We start from the raw sequence: 20,741 nt of genomic DNA, 5'->3' as shown, positions 1-20,741 counted from the left end.
GGATACATCGGATCCTGCCTCTTATTTATTGAGCTATCTGTTATTGTTAATATATTCAAAAATAGTACCGGTAATTAATTATTTATTTACCACATAAATGGCGCCCGAACAGGGACGAGCCCCTTCCTCACGCGCTGGCGATGTACGCAGGTCCCCTGACCCTCTGCAGCCATGACGGAACTCTACTGCGCACCGGCAGATATTTCTGCTTCAAGTCTCCCTCAGGCCCACGGAGGAGACGGAGACTGCGGTCCGGCATCCAGACGAAGCGGTGTGGAATGCGGTTCGTCCCGACCAGAGCCCAAGCCGAGAGTCAAGGTCCGAAGTATCCGGAGGCCCACCTGTTTCTGAAGTCCGAAGTTCGTAGTCGGACGTCGTAGCAGTCCAGTCCAGTCCGAGGCCTTCCAGTTTCTGCTTCCCGGTGAGTACCGTCGCGGGGGAAGTATCTAGACAGGATCATTAGTTTGTTCCTGGTCCGTTGGGTTTGGGTACACAGATTCAGTCCGAAGTATTCACCTAGGTGGGTACGGTATGACGTGTCTCTTTATGGGACCGGTATGTTCTGTACTGTTTTAGCAGTGCATCCAGTAATTCTAGTAAGTTTCGTTCTCGAGAAATTCATGTGTTCTGTTTTCAGTGTACCAGGTAGTATTTCTGTTCGAACTGTTTTTAATGTATTTCTATGTCGTGGTATGAGTGATTTGTTTGCCATATTATTACTGTGATTATTGTGTATTGTGTTCCAAGTGTATTACCGAAATGCCTCTGTTCTCGAAATTACGTCAGTTAAAGACCAGAAAAGGGTTACTCGAAGAAGCAGTTCCTGTCCCTCCTAGGGACAGTCCAGGACATTTTATGTATCACAAGCATGGCTTAGATGCCATAATATATCTAGACTTATGGGCGGACTATACCAAGGAACTAGAAGAGAAATATAGATGGCCCGTATCAGGTACATGGGATGCCGAGTGCATCATGAGAGTAGAAGAAGCATTATGGAAAAAGAAAGCCAGACAGTCCCAGAAAGATGCCATCGAGTTATGGCGCAAAGAATCTCATAAAAGAACCGAAAAAGAATTCAGAAAAACAGAATTAAGTAGGGAATCCTCAGAAAGAGCCCAAGAAAGGGAATTAATAGAAGAAGGTGAACGAGTTAGAGCAGAACAGTCAGACAGACAGAGAAATGCCCTTATTAAAGGTATGTATCCTCTTCTTGCCGAGGGCTTGCCGAAGGCAACCCCGGAAGCACCCTGTAATTTACCGCCACCATTGGTCCCGATTAAGCTACGTCATAAACCGACCGCAGCTGACATATTTCTTTCGTCCTATTTGGACGACACAGTCCCAGCCTATGCAAATCCTGTTCCGCCTGCTCCCGTTAATAATGTAATTCCTGTCCCGCCAACTACTGTTCCCGGGGGTCAAGTTCATATTCCAGCACCCCCGGACCAGCCCACAGTAAATGTACCCGTTTTACCAGTCACTCTGCCAGCCCGTACAGTATTAACTGACGATTCCAGCTCAGGAGGGGCTGAAGGAGGTGCTCCTATCACCCCGCCTCAAGTTAGACGACTGACGCTGCATGACGTAGCGTTACAGCGTACGCCAAAAGTGGCGACATACACAGATCTCAAGCGACTTCTTACTGACTGTATATATGATCCAGTTCCAGGCGAAGATCACATGATCTTATATTCAGTACGTTTAAGACGGGTGGCCAGCTTTTTGATCACCCTGCCTGATATGAAGGAACATCTAAACAGAATATATCGTTTTATCCGTACAGGAGAGAATCCAGGAAGTATTCACGAAGCTATGTCACAAAGGAAAGCCGAGGTTCAACTTATGATTTTAAAGTTCCTGATTAACTGTTTAATAAGAGAACAAGATTATCCAGATAAAGACCAAGACGAGATGAAAGTCCTGACCAGGTGGAGTGACAATATAGCCGAGGGAAAACACAAGACACAAGGTAGTGTAGAGAGTATGTACAAGAAAATTCGTAAGGAAATAATACGTATACACCAGAAAGAGGAAGCAAAGCTAGCAATCGAGAAAGAGAATGACTCTTCCAGTGAAGAGGTAGACAGCGAGAATCCCTCCAGAATAGCGTATGTAGGTAGAACTAGACTTTCCGACCGACATTCACGCCTAGATTACAAGAAAGTTTTTCCTCCTCCAGTACCAGAACAGTGTTCTCTTGAACAAGTATTCCAGGCCACCGATCAAATTCTGAAATCACGAATAGGTTATAGTGAGCTTAGTACAATGCATGAACAAGAACTAGCCCGATCAGCAGTCCGATGGACTAGTGATTCTACCACGTTTCCAGATGAAATAGTGGCCCAAACGTTTCTGAAACTGCCCCCAGCCGAGCAACGTCTGGTGGGCACATATATGATTCAGCACCTCATTACACTGTATGAGGAACAACATTCTGATCCAGGTCCTCTACATGATATATTGAACGAGTTACTCCAAAACAAATGGAAAGGTCTAGGTACCGATTTAATTAGTGTCATTCTAGAACAGCGCCACAAGTACCGAACGTTTCTGAATCCACATTTTGTTCATGTCTCACCCCCAGAAAATAAATCATTCTACATAGACAGACAGAATCCGTTACGAGAAGTACATCCAGTCAAGAAAGAGGGTGGTGGTCTAGAACGAGTATTTGTTTACACCCCTATCACAAAAATAGAACTCTTGGAAATGAAAAAGTTAATTCCCTGTCACGATAAAGATCCAGCAGGGTTTCACCGTGAATTAAAGGACATGCTCCGTATGGGAGAATACACGTATCCTGATATCATTAAAATGTTAAAGGTCCTGTTGCCTGCGGGCATATATGAAAAACTCAAAGAAAAAGAATGGGAGGTGGGAGAGAAAAAGATAGATTGGACCGCATTAGAAACTGAAGATAATACACGAGTACCAGGTACCGGTCTTGGGGATAAAGCTAAAGCTTTGCCCGAGTTACTGATACAAGTCTTGCCAAGATTACTAGCCACGAAAAAGGAAGATTGGGATGCCATCTCAGCCTGTAAACAGAAACAAGATGAAGATACTAGTGATTTTTATTCTAGATTTGAGAAATGTTTCATTATTAATAGTGGTCTGAAAACAAGTAGTGAATCTTATCCACATCTTTTTGTTACCAAACTAGTCGAGAATTCAAGTCCACAAGTTAAAAATAGAGTACTGAAAGTCGAAAGTACCTGGCAAGCTAATACTCCGTCACAAATGCTCCAGATGCTACAGTACCACCAGAACAGAATCAGGGAAGAGCAGGAACATGAAAAGAGACGTATGAAAGACACGAAAATGAAAGTATTAGTTGCACAATCTGTTCCGCAAGACAGTCAGAAGAGGGGTCCGAATCAAGCCAGTCATCCGACAGCTCCCGTTAAAGGGACATGCAATTACTGTAAACAGCCAGGTCATTATATAAACGAATGTGCAGTTCTGAAACACAACATAGCTACAGGTAAGACGAAAGAAAGACCACGTCCGCATAGACAAGAACAAGTTTCACAGACTTCCCAGCCACCGCAGAATGCACAACAGACAGCTACAGTACCGCAGCCTATAGCTGCAACACAACACGTTACACAGCAGATGTACCAGTATGCACAGTCAGAGTATCCAGATTATCAGCCGTATTCATGAAACAGCCTAGAGAGGGAGGTAGGCTTGCCTCTCATCGAGATTCCTGTAGATCAAGAGGGTCCCTATGTACACAGTCAAGTATTAGGGAAAGACAGAAAGTTTCTGATTGATACAGGGGCAAGTAGGACTACCATCAGTCATGACGAGATTCCAGGGGCTCCGCTCTCAGGCTCTAGAAATGTTTCCCTTGGATTTTCAGGAAAGCCTATTGTTAATGAAATATCGAAACCAGTTACTCTAGAAGTCGGTCCATTGTCCCGAACTACAGACTTGTTACTCACGAAATCATGTCCAGAAAATTTATTAGGCATTAGAAATCTGAAAGAATTAGGAGCAGTAATATGCTGCTCCCCAGAAGGGGTGCGACTGTTTCTGCGAGATTTTAAAGGTCATTATGTATTACGTGATTTTGATCCAAGATTATTGAATGTACCACAGCATTTATGGGCGCACGGTCCAACTGATGTAGGTTGTATGCATATCACACCCCATCGTGTTACCCTGAAGCCAGGTGTTGTATTACCACGAATCCGACAGTACAAATTGCCACCTGAGGCTGTAGCAGCCTTATCTAAAATTATTGACGAGCTTATTGTTCAAGGAGTGGTTGTAGAGACTGACTCCAATATATGTAATTCTCCTATCATTCCGATTCTGAAACGTACTGATCCCAATGCACCTCCAGTTTATCGATTAGTGATTGACCTTCGAGAACTTAATAAATGTATCATACCCCAGTACCCAGTGGTTCCAGACATTTCTTCCCTATTGACTGCCATTGATTCCGAAGCTACGTTCTTTACAGTTATCGATCTCAAGAACACATTCTTTAGTGTCCCCATTCATCCAGACAGCCAGTTCCTTTTCGGATTCTGTTTAAATGGAAAAAGCTATAAATTTACACGAGCTCCTCAAGGTTTCACAGAAAGTCCTAGTATTTACAGTCAAGCACTTAAAAGACAACTAGACAATATTCACATGCCAACTGACACTGCCCTGCTCCAGTATGTCGATGATCTACTGATCACAGCCCGTTCTGAACGTGACTGCGAACGTGCGTCACTTACAGTCTTGTATTTCTTGGCCGAGATGGGGCACAAGGTGTCCCCTTCCAAATTGCAATTCTGTGTCCAGCAAGTGGTCTACTTAGGACACTTACTGTCCAAGAGGGGTAGGCAGTTGACACCTGACCGTATCCAGTTAATAGCACGTCTTCCACAGCCCAAGACACAGAAGGAGGTACGAGCTTTTATCGGCCTCACTTCTTATTGCAGACAATGGATTCCTCAGTATGCATTTCTAGCCAAGCCACTGATACAGTTAACGACACAGGAGGCAGCCGTATCGACTGTCCTCCCTTGGACCCTGGAACACACACTTGTTTTCAATGAGTTAAAGAAAGCCTTATGCCAAGCACCTGTTCTAGCAACACCGAATTACAATAAGCCTTTTACACTTTTTGTTACTGAACGTGATGGTACTGCATTATCTGTTCTCACACAAGATCAAGCAGGACAATACAAGCCCTGTGCTTATTTTTCTAGCACATTAGATCCAGTAGCCCAGGCGCTGCCTGCGTGCCTCAAGTCAGTTGCAGCCACAGCACTAGCTATCAGACAAAGTGATTCCATAGTGTTAGGACATTCCCTGACAGTACAAGTTCCACACTCCGTGGAAGTTCTTTTAAACCGAACACAGACCCAGCACTTGACAACTGCACGTTTAACAGGTTATGAACTGACACTGTTTCAGCCACACATAGAAATCAGACGCTGCAACATTTTAAATCCAGCTACACTGTTACCGTCAGTTACCCCAAATCCTGCCACACATGACTGTGTGGAAGTTGTTAACACCATGACAAAGCCAAGACAAGACTTGACAGACATTGCATTACCTAATCCCGACCTGACACTTTATGTGGACGGTTCATGTATGAGAACAAGTACAGGAGAACTAGTAGCCGCGTATGCAGTGACTACTGAAACCGAAGTTATAGAAACACATCGTATAGACACCCTGTCTGCTCAAGCAGCAGAGCTCGTCGCTCTGACCCAAGCCTGCATACGAGCGAAGAACCTGAAAGTAAACATATACACAGATTCACGTTATGCATTCGGAGTCGTACACGACTTTGGAGTGCTCTGGCAAGAAAGAGGTTTTATGACTTCTCATGGAACCAAGATTCAGCATGGCCCCCTCATTCAAGCTCTGTTAGATGCAATACATTTACCGACAGCTATCGCCATCATGAAGTGCAAGGCACATACGAAAGTCACTGACATCATTTCCCAGGGTAACGACCTGGCAGATCGAACAGCCAAGCTTACAGCCCAGACTCCAGACATTCCAGTTAACACGACACCGACACACATTCCAGATCAGACTACTTGTATGACCGTTAAGGACCCAACACAAGATGTGATAGATATACAGTTACATGCCACTCCAGAAGAAATCAAGAATTGGTCTGAACAAGGAGGGGTCCAGACAGATCAAGGATGGTTGACAAAGGGAAAAGCCACATGGTTTCTCCCCGACTCTATGGTTCAAGTCATTATTAACACCGCACATAGTCCAGCACACTTAGGAGAAAAAGCCATGTTAGACAGTATCCAGAACCTCTGGTTCAACAAGCATTTACGAGCAGCAGCCAAACAGAAAGTGCGTACCTGCATGATCTGTTGTCAGTTCAATCCAGGTAAAGGTGTCCCGGTGGAACAAGGTGGATTCCATCCTCCTGACCACCCTTTTGAAGTCCTCCAGATGGATTATATTCAGATGGAGCGATGTCGAGGTTTCAAGTATGTCCTCGTAGTTGTATGCGCTTTGTCCAGGTGGACAGAAGCATATCCAGTTCCAGATTACACAGCTGCGACCACTGCCAGGCAGTTGGTTCGTGAGTATTTCCCCCGCTATGGATTGCCTAGGGTCGTGTATTCAGATAACGGCCAGCCATTCTCATCCGAGCTCATGAAACAAGTTTCCCTTCTGTTAGGGTACCAGTGGAAGTTCCATTGTGTACGCCATCCTGAAGCAGCCGGTCTCGTAGAGAGACATAACCAGACTCTGAAAATCCGCATCGCCAAAGTATGCGCAGAGAAAGGCGTAGATTGGATGGTAGCACTGCCAGTCGCCCTTTTTTATATGAGAATGGTCGCTCATTCCCGTTCAGGTCTATCTCCATATGAGATAGTGTTTGGTCGTCCCCCAAATATGTGGGGTACACCTAGACCACGTACAATTACCGATGTTGACAGTAATATGCTGACAGATTATTTGGCCGCCTTGATGTCTGCACTACAATCTTGTCGTTCACAGGTTGCCGCTGCTTTTCCAGACAACAGCGAAGTGAAACCGCACGAGGTCGTTCCAGGTGACTTCGTCCTTGTGAGAAATTTTGATCGTTCAAGTCCGCTGGAGCCCCGCTGGAAGGAGCCCCGCCTTGTTCTTCTCACCACCCGGACAGCAGTGAAAGTCGAAAACAGAAAAGGGTGGCTACACGTGAGCCACGTCAAGAAATTCCATGGACTTAAAGCAAAAACTTTTCTCAAAGACTGCCCCGTTCTCAAGGACTGCCCAGACACTGAATCTAAACTTCCCTTGTTAGAGAAAACTCCGCAGCAGGAGTATAAAACAAAGTTGAGGTCTAGTAAGTCAGCCAGTTTAATTGTCTAAGTCCCTCTCGGGTGAAACGGTTAGACAGGTTCCTGACATGTATGAGATAGACCCACACAGTGAGAGAGTTAGTCAAAACTCTAAGAGATGTATCATTACTCTGTTTTTTTCTATTATTTCTGAGTCTTATGGTTACTTGCATAAGTTATGCTTTACATTTATGTTTTCCTATTTCACATGTACATATGTTTTCTAATGTTACAGTAGAGCACACATTTAGTGACCTGCCTCCTCACGAGTTTTCATATCGTCTTGCTATGCGTAATAATACTTTTATCCGAATGCTGCACTATTCACACCAGACCAGCAATGCCACTAATTGTTGGGTGTGTGGTCGACTCCCCCCTTTCCAGACATCGAAGGGAGTTCTGCCACTCTTTCCCTATCCGTTTTCACACAATGGTTCGTGTGGAGCATGGTCCACGTTAACGTCATCCTCAAATGATATGTCCCTTCTGAATCGAACATGTTTCCCAGACAAGCAAAGTCTTTCCCATAGAACAGGATTAGATCTAGAAAATGAAGTATATGATTTAGGTAATTATTCTTCGAATTTCATGGTTCTGAATGTTCAGTCCGAGACTACTCCAGATTTGCCTGCTATTTCAGTTCTACCAGTTAAAGGCGAATTATGTGTCAGAAAGAATGGTTCTGCACATGTAGGACATAGTGATTGTACTACTATGGTCGAGTATAGTGACAGTGGGAAATCTATTTTCAAAGCCTCACGTCATTCTTATTTTGTGTGTGGTCAGACCGCATATGTACGTCTGCCCCTAGATTGGGATGGAACATGTTATATTGCCTTCCTACTGCCACCAGTTTTCCTAGCCCCATCCGATTATCACAGAAACACACATCTAGTACACGTTAGACATAGAAGGGAGATCGAGTCCCCAATTGTCGATCAAACTGAAACTGCCTTAGAACAATATCAAGACTTCAATAAAGGTTTCTTTTTCTTCATAGGACCTATCCAGAATAGTAAATTAATACGTAGGCTAACCAGAACCCTTAAAGCAGTAGTGAATGAGACTACTTCCGCTCTAGGTAACTTAACAGAAGAGCAATCTGCTATGAGATTTGTCGTGCTCCAGAATCGTCTCGTCCTTGACGTCATACTGGCCGATAGGGGAGGAGCTTGTAGAGTCATCGGATCTAGTTGCTGCATTTTCATTCCTAATAACGCGCCGTCTGTTTATTCAGCTATAACCAGACTTCATAAAATTGCCCATCAGTTACACCAGAATCCAGGCACCTGGACATGGTCCGGTTGGCTCTGGAGTATAATATCTGCCTGGGGATGGAAAGTATTGTCATTCCTGGGTATAGCAGTAATGATCATATTCAGTTGCTGCCTCTGTTTACAATGTGGCCCTGCGATTTGCGGCTTGTGTGCTACCTCTTGTATTCCTAGTCCTAAGTCCCGTTCCAAGACAATTCGAGACGAGCAAATGATGCTATATGAACAGATAGATGGTATCATGAATATTGATGTTTCCTGATGGAAACGTAGGGCACAAGGAGGGAATGAAGAAAATTGAATTTTGCCTTGTTATATGTGCCCACGTGTTCCCCATCCTATGTTATATGTGCATGATCGATATGCATATATCCCCCTATGATCGATTTAAGACGCAATTATAGTTGTGTCCAACTCTAGTATGCCAGTATCCAGTTCTCGTGAAAGCAACGAGTATTAGGCCTATGTTGCCAACGTTTTACATTATGCACGTTATGCACGTTAATTCACCGCATTGTTCCCGTTTCTAGGCCTCAAAAAGGGCCCGGACACCAGATTCAAGCTCCAGTCTCCTGAACCCACTCCGAGGAGCGATGCAGCCCCCACCTGCATCCCTGACCCTTCACTTACTTCCTGCCGCGCAGCGCGGTGCCCGGCCTGGCTCTGCCTGCCTGTCTGCCAAGAATATGTTATGCCTCCAGTTATCAGTTCAGCTCTCCGTCTTCACATTCCTAAGCTAACGAACCGCATAAACAGCTTTAGCGATAGTCTAGTCTTTCTGTCTCCATGCAAGTGAATTACTGTATTAATATTCATAGAAGATTCATAGCACACGCAATACACGAAGAATATATGCATGCACCAGTCTTAGTGTCCAGTAGCCTTTGCCCTGATAACTTTTAGATTCTATCAACATGTACTCCAAACACCAGATACCAGATATGTTATAGGTACATGTCGTCCTGACACCGCAGACTTTAGTCTCCTCTTCTAGTGCAGAAGTCATAGCCCCCAGTTTTCCCCGGTAACACGTCATTGCCCGTTTGCGCGCACCACTAGGTTAAAGGTCCCAGCTGCTCAGGTAGCCCCCTCCATGTTTCCGCCCACTTTATGACACTTCTGTGACGTTCACATCACATGTCTACGTGCACGCCCTGTGCACGCCTTCTCTTCACGCCCATGTCTTCTTATCTTACGTTTGTCATAAGTTACGCCTACTGTATGTAATGTAATAGAAATGTCTTACTATATATATGTTGAATTGTGATGAAACGGGTGCAGCTGCCTTCCTTCCTATTTTATTTCAGGCTGTCCCGTTCCAGTCCCTTCCCCTTTGCCTGAATAAAGCCTGTTCAACTCGGATACATCGGATCCTGCCTCTTATTTATTGAGCTATCTGTTATTGTTAATATATTCAAAAATAGTACCGGTAATTAATTATTTATTTACCACCTGTATTTCATTAGGCAATAAGTTGTCTTTGTGGGGTATCATGTGATTTTGATATTACATCTGTTACCAATGCTAATACTGAGGATGCCTGGTTTGGTAAAGTTGCTTTATATGTACGGACAACTGCTTCGCAGAGTTGTTTTATTTTGTGTTAGCTTTTAGTTTTTCCTCAAGAGTGAAAAGCCATTCATTGCCCGTAGTCTCATTTTCCTTTAATAGACTTCATGTTCGCCCCTCTCTCTTCTCATCTTCATCTGGATTAATTTCCTCTACTTTAATTGCGCTATCTTAGTCGGGCTCTCTCGAATTTTCATCCAAAGTTTTACTTAGCTCAGTCAGTTAGTAATTTTGCAGTAAATGCCACACAGTCACATTAATCCAATGGCCCTCACCATTGTCCATTGGTTTATGAAAACTGGACCTATTTATTCAGCTTTTTGGTTTATGATGTCACCAAGAGAGTGCAATGGCAATATTGGACCATATTACACATGTATGCATTATGTAGCATCTCTATCTCAATAGATAGACTCTATAAGGAACGTTTCTATTTTTATTGCTCTTATCCAATATGTAACAACCATAAACAATTTGCTCACAAAGTTTAGTGCTTTCTCAGCTTCATTATTTCGTTATTTATAGTGCATGGAAGGCCTCTATGTTTTCTCCATACATTTTAATAGATTGTGGCTTTTTTGGTACATAGATGAAGACAACATGAGCTCTACATTTATAACGGCTGATTTAGATATTTCGTATTTTTTGTTGATTGTAACACTTGATAGTTGTTAAGCTGTACACTTTTTAACTCATATTGCAATTGTTAGACTTTATTAATGCATTAATTCATTTTCATCTTTCAGTACTAAAACATTCATTACGAATGTCAAGTCAATATCAAGTTTGTACTCTGGCCTCGGGGTGCTCTATTAATTCTTCCACATGAGATTCATATTTTTATTTGCACACAGATATACAAATACTTTGCTTATAACGAATACACTTCTCTCTCGTGAATAATGGCTCCCACCTACTTTTAACTATCAAAGCAAATATAGTATATTACACTCTGCACAGCATTAGAGTTCATCCACCCCGACCAGGCTATCACAGCGAGCACACTAGAGTTACATGGAGCTCGGGTGAATTGGCATAAAAAGTAATAACGGAAGAAGAGACATTTAAAAGCTGGGGTATATCCATATATGTACAGAAGTCTTCTGGGTACTGTTATCCACTGGAGCAAATGCATAAAGAAGCTCCTAGCGCAAGTATGGGAAAGCAAAGGGTATACTCGGTGCTACTCCCAGGAGCAAATCTCTGGAACAAGCCTAAAATCTGGGAGATGTTAAAGAACCGGCACCACCACAACACACCATCATTGAATCACAGTTGGAATGGTTAGCTGGAACATTAAACAAGGCAAGATAACTGAAATGACAAAGAGAACACACAAATGCCAGGAGTGAAAATACTCCTGGAATATAAACGGGATAGCCAGCAAACTGGATGACAGACATACTATGCAACATCTACGCAAGCTCCAAGTGGTGTTGTTGCAAGAAACCTGGGCACACGAATAATCAATGCCATTGGAAAGCTTCTCAAACTGTTTTTCTCCAAAGTCTAAGGCCCTAAAGCACAGCCATCAAAAAGGGAGTCTTGCAACTTATCTATCAACTCATATCCAACTGGAGGGCAAAGAGCTAAAAGACAGACATGGGGGCCTACAAAAGTTGTTGTGAAAACATCCAAAGGTTAGATGTTCACTAAAGCAATAGTGAACGTATACATCCACCCTAGTAGGATGGCAAGATCAGAACTCCTTAAAGCTCTGGCTAGGCACCGATGTGAAGGGAAGGGAACTCTGGAGTTCCGTCCGTGACTTCCCCCCAACGACAGCGATCCTGGCTGTAGACTGAGGCCCCATACCTCTAGCCAGGTAGCGGAACAGCGAGAGAATAAACTGGGCTCCAGGTGGCAATTTTTGGTGGCTCTGCAGCGTTGCAATCGCCGTTATATCCCCCGACTGTGCGGCACATACAGAGTCTCAAGATGGCAACTGCGGACTCGAGGAGCAGCATCTGACAGGGAAGGAGGTTGACTGTCTGCACTGACTGCACCCTGGGCAAGACCGGACTTGCGGGAGTGCAGCGTAGAGCTCCACGCAGAAGAGCAATTGGAGCGGCGCCCCTGGGGTCAGATCAGAGCGGTGCGGACTCCCGATCCTGGCGGCTCTATGCCTACAACGCAAGATGGCGGTGGTGGGCTGCGGAGATGGGCCCTGACGGCAGCAGCAAAGGTGAGCTGTGGGCTGGAGGAGCAAAGGCAGAGAACACTGGGAAGAAAAGAGGTCAGCATATCTGGCACACCGGGAGCACCTGAGACTTAGGCTCATACGCTGAGCCGCAGTGCTGAGAGGTGAGGCGCCAGCATTGTGACCGCTCTGCTGGACTTTGTCTCCGGGGAGAACTAGGCGGCAATTGAGGGGAGCTGGGAAGAGGCTATCGGCTCCTTGCGCAGTGCCCAGATGGGAGTCTGCTGGGATACACCAAGGGAGGACTAAGAGGGGTGCTACCCTTACAGTACACCACTGCACCACGGTGATTCACTGGGGCTCATGAGGTGGTCTAGCTGGCTCAAGACATTCTACTGCTAAGCTCCATTCCTGTTTTAAGGTGCTTGAGGCAAAGCCTTATCATTGTTCCAGGACGACCACAGACCTGGAGTGTGAGGCGCTACGGAGGCCACTGCGCCTGGACGGCGTGCTCCTAAGATACTCACTGGATGCACCTTGCAATCACTGAGGGGCTGTAGAGGCGGCAGGCACCGAGCTTCTGAGCTGTACCTGGGGACACTCTTGGGGGAGTGAGGCTCAAGAGGGCCGAGTACACTAGAAGGAGCCCTGGAGGTGAGAAATACTTCTGCCTGCCACTGGGCCCTAGGACACGTCCTACTCCTGCGCCAATAACGTTGCAAGTGCCCGGAGTAGACTACTGGGCAGGTACAGGACACTAACAATGGGAAAAGTGCCCAGAAAGAAGGGATATGCTGTCCTCAACATGGAGGCCACAGGTCATCAAACTGAAGATGATGACGAGACTGCAGGGATGAGGAAGAGCACCGCCCCTGAGGGGCTCACCCTAGCGGACATTATGCAGGCCATCACCTCCTCAAGGGAAGTTCTGGAAGCAAAGATAGACACAATAGGGACAGAGCTCAACCTGCTGAAAGATGACCACCACAAGTTTAAGGAGATAGTGGAACTAAACGAAAAAACTTTCACAGAGGTCCCGCATGCAGTTTCCACATTACAAAGGTCCTTGAGAATCGTGGAGGCCAAGGTCAAGGTGCTAGAAGCGAGAGCGGAGGACAGTGAAGGCAGGTCCTGCAGAAATAATTTAAGCACAGGAAGACTCGCACTCCATCATCAGACGTGATCCAGTGGACTCCGGCCAAAACTCAGCAGCCTGTGAGAGCTCCTTCTAAAGAATGCCGACTGTAGCGGCACAAGGCTCTGCAGGCGATCGCGGTGCTAAGCAATGGAGGTGCTAGCCCGGGATCGACCATAAGTGGCCCGACATGGACAGATCTGAAAGCTCGCATCCAGGCAGCACTAACGGGGATTCTGAAACCGATCTCCCGGATGTCACTCCTCAAACAGCTGATGAAATAGCCTGACATCAGCACCCCAGGTTACACATCAGAGGGTCCTTCTGTAGCGGGGTTCGGAATATGCTGCGATTCAGGCATCATGGCAGCCACCTGAAGATACTGATATGGTCATTGGGTTCGGCAGGCGAGTCAAGATGCTGGGTGGTATAGGTTGGAGGAGATCTGGGTCCAGAAGGGTCAGATTCACACCCCACTACTTTCAGTGAATTTATTTTCCCACGTTCCAGTTTGGATGGGCACTTGTTTGTTTGTACCTGTGCTTGGAGAGGGAGTTGGGGGGTTCTTACTGTTCAGGAATTTGTATGCGGCCAGGTATGTCGCTTTAGGGGAAGCTACTAGGGATATGCACGATCGTCACTATGGGATTCGCCGTAGGCCTTAAATGTCTATCTTGGAACGTTAGAGGGATGTACACCATGTTGCGTTGCCATAAAATTCATGCGTAACTGGTCAGGAGAGGGGTGCAGATAGCCCTTTTGCAGGAGACTCACTTATCGCAGAAGGAAGGTGCTGCATGACAGCGCAGGTGGAGGGGGCAGGTGTTTTATACTACTTATTCGGCCTTCGCCAGTGGGACTCTGGTCTAGGTGCGGGCAGGACTCCTTTTCCAATGTACCAGACAAATAATAGACCCGGAAGGTAGATTTGTAGTGATTTCAGGGCATTAGATGGATGGGACATAGAGATTGGGAGTGTATATGCCCCTAAAAATGGAGCAACCTACATTTCTAGCTAAGCTCTCATGGATGCTAGCTTCAGTTTTAACAGGATCGGTACTGCTAGGGGGTGACTTTAATTGTGTTACTGACGTCAGCCTGGATCGCTCTCACCCACCACTCCCGGATGCTCCCATACATAGAATTGCAGAGGACAGATGTAATTGTCAGTAAAGGTGGGAGTTGACTGACACTTGAAGGCCCCACACCCAGAGGAAAGGTATTATTCTTTCTTTTCCTCATTACATGAACTGCATGTTAGGTTGGACGTGATTTTGTGCTCTCCGGAGGTGCATGGGGGGAATAAGATGAGAGAATACCTGGCCAGAATGATTTCTGATCATAACTCACTGCTAGTGACATTAGACTGGATTTGTGTTAGTCCTAAAATACCCTTTGGCACTTATGACTGGAAGCATTGGAAGATCAGGTGTTTCAGGCCACAGTTAGTTCCAGTATTGATGATTACTTTTTAACCAATGCCAATACGGCGACAAGCCAACTCATTGAGTGGGATGCTTTAAAGTCTGTTATTAGGGGGCGCTGCATTGGGTAGTGGTAGGGGTACGGAAGGTCCTTTTACAAGATGTGCAAAGAGCAGAACAGCAGCTCCGTGAGGTGGAAAAAGATAGGCCGGAGAGAATAGATAAGCAGGCAGACCTTCTCGCTGCTCGAGAAGCAATGGTAACACAAGTAGAACAACTGCGTTCCTTTGACTACAAGGCTTACACTGCCCGGGCCCACGCTGAGAGAGATAAATCTGGGGCGCTGTTAGCTTGGTTGGCTATCCCAGCATGTAGGGGGGTGGCGATACTTGAGCTTAGAGGGCAGTACGATGAGGTTTATTATTGCCAACAAGATATTAACGCCCAGTTTTTAGAATACTACACTGCCTTATATCATAGTAGGCTAGCTCCAGGAGAAGAGGAGGTGGTGGAGTTCATATGGGCTGTGGAGCTTCCAAGTGTAGATGAAGAGGCTCTGGGCAGGGATGTCAAGATTAGGAAAGTGTGGAGGCCATTAAACATATGACTAGGAATAAGACACTGGGGACAGATAGGTTACCAATAGAGTTTTACTCAAAGTATGTAGATAGTTTGACTCCCCAGCTAGTGGCGTTGCATAACAGGGCGAAACAGGAAGGCTGTCTGCCTGCTACAACAAGAAAGGCAGTAATCCATTGTTTAATATATATTCTGCTCTGGTGCTTTCCTTCTTAAGGATGAACTGTTGCACTGGTCACTTGATCACATGTTTTTATCCATATCGATGAAACTTTTTCTGCCCAACCGCTCGCTGTCGCATTTTATATCGTATTTGGATATTTTGGACTTTGACACTTCTGCTCTAACATGATATATAATTATAAGCTTTTAAAGATCTGGCACTCTTTGTACATCTTCAGCCCTGGGAGCTGCTACACATTGTATTTTGTGTCTCCTATGCTATGTATTCTTTGTTCGCTGCAAATAAAAAAAAAATTAAACAAAATTTAAAAAGAGAAGCGGTAATCTATCCGCTTCTTAAAGCAAGCCGGCTTGGGATAGCACTGCTTATCACCTAATCGCAATGCTCAATTTGGATTATAAAATACTAAGTTGTGTACTGGCCACCCGCCTGCTTTTGCATATGTCGACGCTAATACACACCGATCAGGCAGAATTTATCCCAGCCAGGAATACGGCGATGAACATACGCAGATTATTGCGAGTTTTAGAAGCCTACACATATCAAAAGGAGGATGTGTGTATGTATTCTTGCAGTTGTCATCTAAAAAACTTTTGATAGCCTTGAGTGGCCATATCTTTTCCGGGTTATGAGGGCATTTGGGTCGGGAGAGCGCTTTATGGAATGGATGGCTCTATTGTATTAGAATTCTACTGCTATGATCAGGACAGGAGGGCTGATCTCAGATGCCTGTATGGTGGGCCGGGGGACGTGACAAGGCTGCCCGCTGTCACCTTTATTGTTTGCCCTGGCAATGGATCCCTTGGCCGCACATGCTAGATCAGGTCACTATTATCAGGGGTTGGAACTGACTGGTCAGCTTCAATATATAGCATTGTATGCAGACGACTTACTGATGTTTCTAGCCAATTCAGGGGAGGCTCTTCGGGGAGCCAAAGAGTTCTCGAGTGTCCTGGAGAGAGTAGCGGGGCTTAAGGTGAACTGGGCCAAGACATGACTCTTCCCGATACAATCAGACAGGGTTGAGCCACCGGAGATGGAAGGTGTGACATTGGAGGATAAATGCTTGCCTTTTTTGGGCACTCAAATATATCATGCCCATGAGATCTGCTGGAGGGCAATGTAGGCTGAGCACAGAGAAACACCAAAGGTAACTTTGAGTTCTGGGGGACCCTCCCACTGTCTGTAACGGGTAGTGTTGTACTATTAAAGAAGGTGACACTACCTCACCTCCTGTATTACTTAGGGTCGCTTCCACTCTGGATACCACCTAGACTATTTGCCCAGCTCAACACAATGACCTAGAGCGGAGGGAGGGGTTTTCAGTGCCAGACTTTGAGGGCTATTATCATGCAGCGCAGTTGCAGTGGTTCACGAAATGGATGGCGGGGAGTCTCTGGGACGCGGAAGACCATGGAGGTAGTGATCCGAGTTTGCGGCTCCTTTCTCGGGTGTTGCTACGACTTTCTATAAGAGATCGTTCCGCACCCTCTGACCTGAGTACGGTGCACAAGTGCTGGAATAGGTCCCTCAGATGGGTGCATATACGATGCCCCTATGCACCAGACATTCCACTGGCCATATGAGAGACATTGCTGCGTGATGGGAATTGGCATAGGTTGCAGGCATTGGGAGAGGTAGGAATTTCTACAATAGGAGACTTGTATGAGGAGAATACTTTGCTCACCTTCAATGATCTCTTGGAGCGATATGATCTCCCAAGAGGAGATTTTCTTCTTCATGCTGCCCTGACAGGAGCAATCAAAAAGCACTGCCAGGAGGGGATTGCAGAACCTCAGACCTCCATGTTTGTCAATACATAGTGATAGCTGCTGGAACTTTTAAGGACGTTACTTGCCTATATAGGCGCCTGACGAAGGAAATACGGTGACCTCTGACTGCCTTGTGCATCAATTGGGAGGGGGATCTGGCTGAGACTATAGCTAAGAAACCATGGGGGGAGCTCGAGGAAAGGGCCTGGAAGAGCTCAAGGAATGCACGATTTCAGCTGATCCACTGCTATGTTTTGCACCGGGCATACCTTACCCCGAGTAAGATTCTGGAGTTTCTTTGGTGTCTCGGCGTCTGCCCGGGATGTAGCATGAAGGGTGCAGGGTTTTTAAATATGTTTTGGGATTGTCCAAACTTGGAAGTATTTTGGAGGGAGGTCACTGCAGTGTTGGCGGCTACAACGGAGAGGTATGTGATGCTGACCCGAGGGTGTTGTCTGCTACACTGGTTCCCTCAGACAACCAGGAACTAACACCTAGATTCATCATCGGCATGTTTTGCGAGTCTGTAATAGCAATTATTAAGGAATCGCTATTACAGACTCGCAAAACGGGATTCAAGTAGAAATCGCAATATTTATTGCGATTCCTACAGCTTCCTTATTTGCGATTAGCTAATTGCTAATCGCAAATAAATAATTATTCCCCATTCATTCCTATGGGCCTAAAGGCCCATAGGAATGAATGTGAACACATATCAATGTGCGAATCGCTATTAGCGATTCGCGTTTTGAGTTTGCGATTTCAAGGGTGCAGGGGTGTCCAAAGGACACCCTGTTGCACCCCTGAAATGATAGTGGACGCTGGTGTTACGCACACACATGTCCCAAGGACATGTGTGTGTGTGACATACAACTTAGAAAAATGCACTTAAGTGTATTTTTCTAAGTTTCCGCTATTTACCACGAGGTTTGACTTCGCGGTAAATAGCGGCCCAAAATTGCGGTTTCGCAATTTTTAAATGTTTCATGAATTGCATTTAAGGAATCTCAAATAGAGATTCCTTAAATGCAATTCTTCGCAAAATTGCGAATTCTATATTAGCGATTTTTGCATTTGGGATGATGAATCCCAAATGCAAAAATTGCACTCGCAAAGGGCCAGATTCTGAGAATCTGGCCCTTTGCGAGCGCAATTTCCCTTGATGAATCTGGCTGAAAGTCTCTAGCAAGTTCAGAGATTTGGGGTTGGTGTTGGCTAAAAGAGAGGTCACTAGCCATTGGAAGACGAGAAATGGCCCTAACGTGCCAAGATGGAAAGTTGTTACTGCTATGATACCCATGCAAAGCTCGTTTCTTACTAATAATGACCCAATAGTAAATGTATTTTTACAAAGATTGCTGGCAACCTTTAGGTATTGCTTATTTGCTAGATACAATGTGTCACCAATTCAAATTCTGATTGAATAGTTGTAACAGGGTTCGCTGTGAAATAGGCAACAACTATCTTTATCATGTTCCCTCTAATTTATTAAGCCATTTCTATAGACCTTATCCATCCCAAACCTACAATACAAACAAATAATGTAGAACAACTTTTAGTCATAAGTGCGCCTCTCCAATTTGATCACCACAACTACCTTAAGGCTTTTATTGTTGACATACAATTAAAGGAGTCAGTAATATTATAATTCAAAAACACATACGCCTTCTCGCTGTATAAGATACATATGCCATATTTATCTTATAATCTACACTACTTAGGTTTTTGTAGGGTGTCTCTGATTGAGCAATACATCAAATAACAGCACGATCTTGTCTTCACCAACCCAAGGGCTAGCTGGCATGATAGTATACACTTGGCACCCAACATTCAAAGTTGATGTGGATTTGCAGTTCCAACCCTTCCAAAAACCCACCCACAACTCACTCTCCTTCACAACACACCAGATCTAGATTATGGTACAAAGAAATTTGAAGGTCAGAGCCTTCAAAGAGTATGATTTTCTTTCAGGGTCATTTAGAGCCTGGTGAACAGTCCACAAATTCCCTTGGATATGCAATTACAATAATTACAACCTGATAACCAATGTTTACCTTTTCTTATCATATTCTTTTCCAAAAAGGATATTTTCTTTAACATTTCCATGAAAGATCCATGCTTGTTGCGACACATATGCCAATGTTCCATTAACATATACAGCACCATTTTCAAGATGCATCTGAAACAAGCACATTTAGATTATTACAATCGCCAAAAATGGGTATGAGGCATACTAATAATACTGGCATTGAATTTAAAATTCTCGAAAATACCCTATTCACAAAAACAAATAGAAAAGAATAGGTGGAACTTTACACCTCCGCCTTAGCATGTCTTTCTATTTTCTCCCCATTAACAAACATTTCCAGAAATAAGCTTGGAATGTTGCACAGGTCACAGGTTTCCAGTGATACTTCTAGGAATGTCATGTGACATTTTTTAAAGGTGCTTATTCCCCCTACATAGAGTTCTTCATAGCAGTAAAGTATTCAGAGGCGGAACGGAGACTCCTATGCAAATGCACTTTTTTCACTGTGCAAAAACTATTTACCCTGTGCAGAAAGCCCTTCCCCTACAGATCCAACAAATCTGGAAGTGATATATTCTTCTTCTCATCCTGGAAGGGGAGTTACTCCAGCACTTGGCTAGTGGCTAGAGTAAATCTCAGATCAGGGGTTGAAACAAACATTGGGAATTCCATCAAACATTTGATTGGAATTCCCAAACTTCCAAGGTAAATCATGCATTGGAATGCCCACTATAAAAGGTTCTACAAAGGTGAATTTCTCCTAATGTTTGGAAGAGAAATCTGCACTCATAAATGAGTTTATGTCTGTTAGGAATCCCTTTGTGAAGTCCTGGCAGAAATACAAAGGTAAATTATTATAACATTTAGAAATGTGTTGGTCTCTTGCTCATCTGTTTCAAAGTTCTGAAGGCAGTACGACCTATTGTCTCCAGCTCTCCAGTTATGCTCAAACATGTTTTCATGACTATTTATCACTTGTGATTAGTGAAAACATTGACTCAAGCTATGCATTTTATAGTGTTATGGTTATGGAACAGTGGGCAGAGGGAACTGATATCTATGTTCCCAAGAAAGAGAGTTATGTGAGACTTGGAATAGTGTACTGAAGTTGTGCTCCATATTGTGACACTAAAAGCTTACATGATTAGTAAGTATGGGCTAATTTTGCGGATTTGCGGTCCGCATATTCGAGCGAAATCGCAAACAAATCCGCGACTTGCACAAATAGACTGCCACTGTCTAGGGGTAAATCAGAAAGTGCTACCTCGTTGGGTCAATGTATCGTCCTTTTCCTACACTATAGCTGCGTAAAGGGCCAG

The 20,741-nt window shown here is 44.7% G+C and overlaps 1 protein-coding gene across 2 annotated transcripts in view; it reads right to left on the bottom strand.

Annotated features, from left to right (window-relative positions):
• The window catches only part of ABCC12 (ATP binding cassette subfamily C member 12), a 1,077,363-nt gene that overhangs the window by 425,065 nt on the left and 631,557 nt on the right, over positions 1 to 20,741 (bottom strand). For both annotated transcript variants that reach the window (XM_078670535.1, XM_078670536.1), the window contains one exon: positions 19,448 to 19,572. In XM_078670535.1, the coding sequence (XP_078526661.1) occupies positions 19,448 to 19,572 (125 nt within the window). The remainder of the gene's footprint in view (positions 1 to 19,447; positions 19,573 to 20,741) is intronic.

Source organism: Lissotriton helveticus, chromosome 12 (assembly GCF_964261635.1).
Source record: "Lissotriton helveticus chromosome 12, aLisHel1.1, whole genome shotgun sequence".
NCBI classification, from domain to species: Eukaryota; Metazoa; Chordata; class Amphibia; order Caudata; family Salamandridae; genus Lissotriton; species Lissotriton helveticus.
This window is presented reverse-complemented; position numbering and strand designations above follow the sequence as displayed.